At 40.4% G+C, this 9,351-nt stretch overlaps 1 protein-coding gene across 1 annotated transcript; it reads left to right on the top strand.

Moving 5' to 3' along the window:
- Positions 1-2,763: 2,763 nt before the first annotated feature.
- LOC128360019 (P2Y purinoceptor 14-like) lies at positions 2,764-9,336 on the top strand. Its single transcript, XM_053320333.1, has 9 exons — positions 2,764-2,889; positions 2,981-3,240; positions 3,485-4,053; positions 5,251-5,394; positions 6,095-6,201; positions 6,410-6,707; positions 7,178-7,235; positions 9,097-9,222; positions 9,321-9,336. The coding sequence occupies exons 1-9, from the start codon at positions 2,764-2,766 to the stop codon at positions 9,334-9,336; spliced, it is 1,704 nt and encodes a 567-aa protein (XP_053176308.1).
- Positions 9,337-9,351: the final 15 nt, after the last annotated feature.

Genomic DNA, 9,351 nt, shown 5'->3' with positions numbered 1-9,351 from the left:
TGAACACCGTCCATCACACGACTTAAAAACAACAACAGCACAACTGCAGATGTGAGAAAAATAACACCAGCAGAAGCATATAGCTGTTTCACATTTAAATAACTCAAAATAAGTGTGATAACCGTTGTGTATCAGAGGGTTGTCAAAAATCAGAGTGATGCAATGACTTGGGGAATTGAAGTGATTTATTGCAAGAGACCCAATATATTTGACCCAACCCCCTACTACTGGGGCGATCACAGATTATACAGATATAAATATGATTAACAAATGTAATGTAAGCATGGCATATTGCTCAGTACTATTTATAATTACATCAAAAATATAAGAAGAGATACATCTCTTTACAGATTACATTGAATTTTATGCTATTGATTAAGATTCTGATATTTACTGGGTGATTTCTGTTCTGACATCTCTAGCGTTTCGAGGTCCATGATAGAGTGTAGTTTATTTCTGACACTGAGCTAATGATTTTAATTTGGATTGATAAATTGATCATTGCTCAGCTCTAGAGTTAAATTGACTTATTGATCAGTTGGTTTAGCTTGCCTTTCCCCTTAATAGGTAGCTCAGTAACGTCATCCATGAGCAAATTAATCTCATGTATAATGTGTTATTGAATGCATAAAAAGCTGTTTTGGTGTGGACTTATGTGTATGTAGATATATTCAGTGCTTATTAAAAGTTCATTGTTATTCCCCAAATGTGGTTGTTTTGCCTGGTTCATGTTTTCCATCAGTGAAACTGGTTTGAGGTGAAGTTTGTGTGCAAGATTATGAAAAAACATGTGATCATTTGTTAAACAAAACAGCCTCCATATAGTTAACTGAGTCATATTTGAGTCACGCAGGCTCAAATATGACTCAGTGGGGGCTGTGGGGATGATGCAATATGTGAGTTTTTAACCTTCCTGTTGTATTCCCATCTACTGTGCAACTTTTGGTCTGGTTTGACTGTTCATAAAGCAGAAGGTACATGTTATGTATATGTCGATGGATATTATAGACTGATACGTCAAAGTTAAGACATGATATTACTATGTAACGGCCTTTTAGATGCTCAATGATGTCTTATATGTTGTTGGTTAGGGGTCACAAAAGGTCAATTTATACACTGAGGTCAAGTTTTAACAAAATAATGCATTTCCACATTTTCATTCAGATAACCTGAGGTGAGAGGTCTATGAGAATGGCGATAGCAGATTTTACCTCAACCAAATTTAGCTTAACTTTGGAGTGTTATTTATCCTCCTTCCTGACAGGTATTGATGACATAGTTGGTACCAATAGATGCTTTAGTTTCATATGATACCAGTATGTAATATTCAGCTTTTAAACTCAGCCCGCTACAGCTTCCTGTACAGTCATGCAGGCATCAGAGGGCTTATGTATGTATACATTCATAAACCCATATGTATGTGCCTGCAGGTGGGTTTTGAAAAAGCATCTGAGCAGCAGTATCACACAATAACCACAGATCAGTTCTTCCTGTCCTTTGAAAGCTGCACAGAAGGAAACATCAAACCAGTTTCTATCTGAGACCTTCACTGACAGGCTGACAGGTGAGCGCTGCATGTATCTCACTTCTTTGTGCTTCTAATATTATGTTGAAATTTGATTTATTTTTAAAAAATGATTTAAATTAACATGTTTTCCAAGACAAACTTAACATAAGAAACAGTTTTAAACAACTGCGGGCACAGAGTTTACAAGTCGTTAAACACAGTTCATGTTTCATAGATAATAAGTTATGTGCAAGGTTTTTATTTTATTGGTTTATTTAACAGGGATCATACAGATAAACACTGTTACCTATAGTTAAACAATGCAACAGATGTCATGTATATAAAGCACGTAACTGAAGCCAATTTGCATTTCCTTGGTTCAGCTTTTAAAACTATGCTCAAACTAACATAAAAAGAATAAAAAGAACAGGACAGATAAAATAGACTGTGTATGAAAAGAATGTATGAGGACCATTTTTGAGGCTTGTGGTACAACCAATTTTAAATTAAACACTGCTGGTGTGAACCAGTTCACAGCGTGTAGAGACGTGTGAAATGTGGTAATTTTTTCGGAAGTGCTTCATGCGTCACATCATCAAACCCTTTTTAAAAATAATCTTAGAGTACTCCTCCCACAGACAACCATGGTAGCCTTGTGGTTACTGTGTCTGCTACGTGTCTGCAAGTTAAGAAAATCATTCATGTTCTCTCAGTCATTTAGGAAGGGCCAGTTGTACATTTGGGTGGGCCCAGCCTCATTCGGGTCACTATCAACGTCACGCTTGCTATATTTCCACCACAGCTCAACAGGGAAACACTAAGAGGGAATTTGATGCTAAAAAGACTGTAAATGTGTCAGATATCACTGATATGACTAACTCAGACTGCTGAAGCTCAATAGTAGTTGATCATCTACTTTAAATGACTGTGTGGACACACTGTGGATACAGTCCTCCATCACTTTACATTGAAAGCACATTTGAAGGAGATCTGTTAATAGTCAATATGAACAGGAAGAATGATTACAGAGAGGAAAACCTCTTTCACTGTTTATATGGACACCTGACTGCTGGTTTAAGAGACACAAGGCACCTGGACCTCCTTTAGACTGAATCCAAAAGGTTTCTTCCAGCCAAACATTTGTAACAATATAGTCAGCTGATGGTTCAGTAGGATATATAATTAATGTGTCAAACTGTATTTAACAGTATAAAGATGATAGATTTGTGTTCTGTCTTCTTAGAACCTCCACAAACATGGATGAGCTGGTAGGAGTGGGAGTGACCTCAGTTACCAACCAGACTGATGATATCAATCAATGTGATCAGACAGACACAAAGGCTCATCTCTTCTTCATGCCGGTCTACAGTCTGGTGTTTGTAGTGAGTGTCAAATATTCAGATTACAGTCACATTCCCTCCTCCTCCTCTGTCTGCCAATCAGCACACATGTCAATCTCTGTTTCCTCTCCAGGTGGGTTTGGTCCTCAACAGTCTCACCCTGAAGGGTTACTTCTGCTCAGCTCAGCAGCAGGTGTCCAGCATCATGATGGTCTACCTGAGAAACCTGGCAGTCTCTGACTTCCTGCTCTGCCTCTGCCTTCCCCTCCGCATCATCAAGTACATCAGCAGCTCCGTCACCTTCCAACTGGTTTACTGCAACTTTGCCGTCTTTGGATTGTACCTCAACATGTACGCCAGCATCCTGTTCATGGGTTACATCGCTGCTAACAGGTAGGTAACAAAAATATGCTTTTTTGTAGATGTTTTGATACTTTATTATCTGTTTTATATGCATCCACATGATATTGACTGAAATGGTCAAGTCCTCGTATCACTGCAGGAGTAAAGTCCAAAGTCTTGTCCTCTCTAGAAACAATATTGGAATCATCATTCCTCATGATATCTGTGGTTTAACTATTAGTATCACTTATACTCAGTGAAATTATCTGCTGATGCCTGCCTCTCCTCTCTCCAGGTATCTGAAGATCATCTATCCTTTAGGAAATCACTTCCTGCGGACAGTTCAGGCTGCCCGCATCATCTCCACGGTAACCTGGGTGTTCGTGCTGGCCCCAGTGATCTTGTACGTCACCCTGTCACTCCTCACACAGGAAGCTCCGACTGTTGTCCCTGACAGGTATGAAAGCTTTCACAGCTCCCAGGTCCATGTATTCTACAAAATCATCCACATCTCCTCCTGCATCACCTTCCTGGTTGCCCTGGTCTCTCTGATCTTCTTCTACTACAGCGCCTCCCGCAGTGTGTTGCAGGCACAGCAGAGACAGCTGGCATCCTCCAGCTGCAAGAAGCTCAGGAGGTCACGCAGGAAAATGTTGGTGCTGGTCAGCGTCTTCTGTGTTTGTTTTGTGCCTTGCCACCTGGTTCGCCTTCCCTACATCTTCCTACACAGGCAGTGCTCTTTGAGCAAAGTGTTTTACTACCTGAAGGAGCTGACCGTCCTGCTGTCAGTTCTTAATGTCTGCCTGGATCCGGTCGTCTACTTCTTCTTCTCTAAGGCGTTCCGGTCCCAGTTGAGCCATGCGCGTGCCAAGCAGGGGGAATGAAGGGCAGCTGAGAGCCACCAACAGTGAGACACTGCTCAGCACATCAGTGAGATAAACATAAGAAATCTAATGTTTGGATAGTTGAGCTAAGGACTTAAATAGAACCTATTATGGTCATTTCAGCTTTTAACTTCTATTTTTGGACCACCACTGTGCATGATTCACAGTTAAAAAAACTCCTTATTTATCTTCTACTGGTCCTTAATGCAGCCCCTCAGTTCAGCCTCTGACTGAAACAGGCTGTTTTAGCTCCTGTCTCTTTACAGATTACATTGATTTTTATGCTATTGATTAAGATTCTGATTCTGATTTACTGTATGATTTCCATTCTGACATCTCTAGCATTTAGAGGTTTGTGATAGAGTGCAGTTTATTTCTGACGCTGAGCTAATGATTTTAATTTGGATTGATGAATTGATCATTGCTCAGCTCTAGAGTTAAATTGACTGATTGTTGGTTTAGCTTGTCTTTCACCCTAATAAGTAGCTCAATAAAATTATCCATGAGCTAATTCATCTCACGTATGATGTGTTTTTGAATACATAAAGAGCTATTTTGGTGTGGATTTATGTGTACTTACATATATTCAGTGCTTATTAAAAGTCCATTGCAATTCCACAAATGTGGCTGCTTTGCCTGGTTCATGTTTTCCATCACATAACAAAAAATATGAAGGGAACAGTTAAATCACAGATCAGATCTTGATGAACGAATTATTCAAGTTGAAAATCTTTACTGATGTACAGTGTTTAATTGATTGAGAACAGTCAGTGGAAACCAAAAAGCTTTACTGCTGGAGTGGAGTGCCTCGGAGCTGAGCACCCGTGGCACTAATAAAACTAAAAATTAAAAGGAACAGAAGAAAACAGTTTGGTCCAACTCATTCTAAGGAAGTCGATATATGGTGCTGACAGTCTTCAGCAATGATCAGTGAGGAAGTGACGAACATGTAAAAATAAGTTGATCAGATATCAGCTCAGGTTTCCTGGAACTGAACGTCTTCACGTCTTCATTTCTCAAAACATCAACTTCCTGTTTAGATAAGATCCATGCCCTCTAACTACGAATTTAACAAGAAATCTATGTGTGTGTGTGTGTGTGTGTGTGTGTATGTGTGATGTGTGTCTGTTGTTTGTGTGGTGTGTGTCTGTGTGTGTGTGTGTGTGTGTGTGTGCAGATGATAAGGAGTACCACGTCTACATCTTGTACGCCAGGAACAGTGAGGAGGAACAGTTCGTTCTGTCGACTCTTCGCAGAGTTCTGGAGAACGAGCTCGGATACTCAGTGTGTATCTTTGATAGAGACAGTCTGCCTGGAGGGAGTAAGTACACACAAAGTACACACTCACTACACAAAGTACACACAAAGTACACACTCAATACACAAAGTACACACAAAGTACACACTCACTACACGCTCACTACACTCAGTACACACTCAGTACACACAAAGTACACACTCAATACACAAAGTACACAAAGTACACACTCGCTACATGCTCACTACACACTCAGTACAAACTCACTACACACTCAGTACACAAAGTACACACTAAGTATACACAAAGTACACACTCACTACACACTCAGTAGTACACAGAGTACACACTCAGTACACACTCAATACACACTCAGTACATTGAGGAAGTCCATATATGGTGCTCTCAGTCTTCAGCATTGATCAGTGAGGAAGTGACGAAGATGTAAAAATAAGTTGATCAGATATCAGCTCAGGTTTCCTGGAACTGAACGTCTTCATTTCTCAAAACATCAACTTCCTGTTTAGATAAGATCCATGACCTCTAACTACGAAATTAACAAGAAATCTATGTGTGTGTGTGTGTGTGTGGGGGGGGGGTGGGGGGTGGGTGTGTGCGTGTGTGTGTGTGTGTGTGTCTGTGTGTGTCTGTGTCTGTGTGTGTGTGTGTGTGTGTGTGTGTGTGTCTGTGTGTGTCTGTGTCTGTGTCTGTGTGTCTCTGTGTGTGTGTGTGTGTGTGTGTGTGTGTGTGTGTGTGTGTGCAGATGATAAGGAGTACGACGTCTACATCTCGTACGCCAGGAACAGTGAGGAGGAACAGTTCGTTCTGTCGACTCTTTGCAGAGTTCTGGAGAACGAGCTCGGATACTCAGTGTGTATCTTTGATAGAGACAGTCTATGGGAGGCCCTTTAGGGTAAAAACATTGACATGATGTGCAGACACGCACTGAAAATTTCCACACCCTACCACCTTCTCACACAGCGGGATATAGGCTACTTAACGCTACGTAGCCCACAAAGACAAGTCAGTAAAATCACTGTTTTCTTCACCCTTTCATTCCTTGCTGTTTCTTCTCCAGGTGGGTTTGGTCCTCAACGGCTTCACCCTGAAGGTTTACTTCTGCCACATCACCCTGTGGCACCTCACCAAGCCAGAATTGACCTTTGTCCCTGACAAATGTGACACCTTGGAAAGCCCCCAGGTCATTGTATTCTACAAAATCATCCACATCTGCTCCACTGCCATCTTCCTGTTTGTCCTTGTCTGCATGATCTTCTTCTACTACAGCGCCTCCCGCAGTGTGTTTCAGGCACAGCAGAGCGTGGGATCCTCCAGCTGCCAGAAGCTCATGAAGTCAAACAGGAATGTTGGTGCTGGTCAGTGGCAACCACTGCAAGTGAGGGCGAAAACCCAGCTAAGCCAAGTGATTAGCGATTATCACATATAAAAATCTGTAAAATGTGTCAATTCATCACATCTGACACATGTAATAATTTGTCATGAGAAAATTAAACAATAATGGTAAAGACTATTCACCAAATGAGCAATGAGTGAAAACATAATTAAACAAGTTACTCTGAAATGCATTTCATATGATGAACCACATGTGTTTATATGTGAGTCTGTTACACAGAGACACGTTCTTATTAAGACCAGCCACTGAGATCAGTTTTTAAACATTTCCGTCACTACACTGAAGAACAATTCAACCAAACATTGAAGTGCACAGGCAGCAGGTTGTTTTGTAGTATGTCAGAGAAACTGGTTTGAGGTGAAGATTGTGTCCAAGATTATGAAAAGTACAGAATACGTGATCATTTGGTTAACAAGTGATCACGTATTCTAGCCTCCATCCAGTTCACTGAGTCACATCTGAGTGTGACCACAGTGTGGTGGAGTTCAGTGTAAGTGCTCACAGAAAGTGTCAGCATAGTGACAGGAACATATTTCAAGTTTTTTTTTTACCTTTTCATACCACAAATCTACCCTAACTATTGTTTTTCTGCCCCGGCAGCTTAGCATCACATGATTGGTACCAATGGATTCATTATCTCATCTAGTTTCTCATGATGCCAACATATTGAGCTTCAAACCTGAGTCCGATATTGCCTTTTGTACAGCGCTGCAAGTAGGGTTTATAGTCAGTCACTGTTCCCCAAAACCCAAGATGATGTCGTCAAAGGTCTTTTTTGCCTGCAACCCAAATATAATCTGTTTACTGTCACAGAGGACAAATGAACCCAAAAATATTCACATTTGAGAAGCTGTGTCTGCAGGTGGGTTTTGGTGGGCCAGTCTGAGATCAAAGTCTGATTTTTATACCAACTTCTCGACTGCAGCTGAGCTAATGTGATGTTAAGTGACATAGCAACAGTTCCAGTAAAACATTTTTTTCTTTTGTGATCCTCTAACAAGCAACAAACAAAAAAATAGGAAATGATAAAGCATCATCTGAGCAGCAGTATCACACAATAACCACAGATCAGTTCTTCCTGTTCTTTGAAAGCTGCACAGAAGGAAACATCAAAGCAGTTTCTATCTGAGACCTTCACTGACAGACTGACAGGTGAGCGCTGCATGAATCTCACTTCTTTGTGCTTCTAATATTATGTTGAAATTTTATTTATTTTTAAAAAAATGATATAAATTCATACGTTTTCCAAGACAAACTTAACATAAGAAACAGTTTTAAACAACTGCGGGCACAGAGTTTACAAGTTAAACACAGTTCATGTTTCATAGATAATAAGTTATGTGCAAGGTTTTTATTTTATTGGTTTATTTAACAGGGATCATACAGATAAACACTGTTACCTATAGTTAAACAATGCAACAGATGTCATGTATATAAAGCACGTAACTAAAGCCAATTTGCATTTCCTTGGTTCAGCTTTTAAAACTATGCTCAAACTAACATAAAAAGGATAAAAAGAGCAGGACAGATAAAATAGACTGTGTATGAACAGAATGTATGAGGACCATTTTTGAGGCTTGTGGTACAACCAATTTGCAAAGTTGAAGTGACGTTTTCACGCAGTTAATTTGAGCACACTGCTGGTCTGAACCAGTTTACAGCGTGTAGAGAAGTGTGAACTGTGGGCTTTTTTTTCGGAAGTACTTCATCAAACCCTTTTTAAAAATAATCTTAGAGTACTCCTCCCACAGAGAACCATGGTAGCCTTGTGGTTACTGAGTCTGCTACGTGTCTGCAAGTTAAGAAAATGTTTGTTCTCTCAGTCATTTAGGAAGGGCCAGTTGTACATTTGGGTGGGACCAGCCTCATTAGGGTCACCATCAACATCACGCTTGCTATATTTCCACCACAGCTCAACAGGAAACACTAAGAGGGAATTTGATGCTAAAAAGACTGTAAATGTGTCAGCTATCACTGGTATGACTAACTCAGACTGCTGAAGCTCAATAGAAGCTGATCATCTACTTTAAATGACTGTGTGGAAACACTGTGGATACAGCCCTCCATCACTTTACATTGAAAGCACATTTGAAGGAGATATTTCAATAGTCAGTATGAACAAGAGGAATGATTACAGAGGAAAACCTCTTTCACTGTTTATATGGACACCTGACTGCTGGTTTAAGAGACACAAGGGCACCTGGGCCTCCTTTAGACTGAATACAAAAGGTTTCTTCCAGCCAAACATTTGTAACAATATAGTCAGCTGATGGTTCAGTAGGATATATAATTAATGTGTCAAACTGTATTTAACAGTATAAAGATGATTGATTTGTGTTCTGTCTTCTTAGAACCTCCACAAACATGGATGAGCTGGTAGGAGTGGGAGTGACCTCAGTTACCAACCAGACCGCTGATCAATGTGATCAGAGAGATACAAAGGCTCACCTCTTCTTCATGGTGGTCTACACTCTGGTGTTTGTAGTGAGTGTCAAATATTCAGATTACAGTCACATTCCCTCCTCCTCCTCTGTCTGCCAATCAGCACACATGTCAATCTGTGTTTCCTCTCCAGGTGGGTTTGGTCCTAAACAGTCTCACCCTGA

Source organism: Scomber japonicus, chromosome 6 (assembly GCF_027409825.1).
Source record: "Scomber japonicus isolate fScoJap1 chromosome 6, fScoJap1.pri, whole genome shotgun sequence".
Taxonomy (NCBI): domain Eukaryota; kingdom Metazoa; phylum Chordata; class Actinopteri; order Scombriformes; family Scombridae; genus Scomber; species Scomber japonicus.
Note: the sequence above shows the minus strand (reverse complement) of the source record. Positions and strands in the feature narration are given on the sequence as shown.

Excerpts from the sequence above, each read along its gene's own strand:
- LOC128360019 (XM_053320333.1), top strand. The coding sequence starts at position 2,764 with ATGGATGAGCTGGTAGGAGTGGGAGTGACCTCAGTTACCAACCAGACT. Across the intron at positions 4,054-5,250 it reads GTCCCAGTTGAGCCATGCGC|ATGATAAGGAGTACCACGTC; the intron begins GTGCCAAGCAGG and ends GTGTGTGTGCAG. Across the intron at positions 6,708-7,177 it reads AAACAGGAATGTTGGTGCTG|CCTCCATCCAGTTCACTGAG; the intron begins GTCAGTGGCAAC and ends CACGTATTCTAG.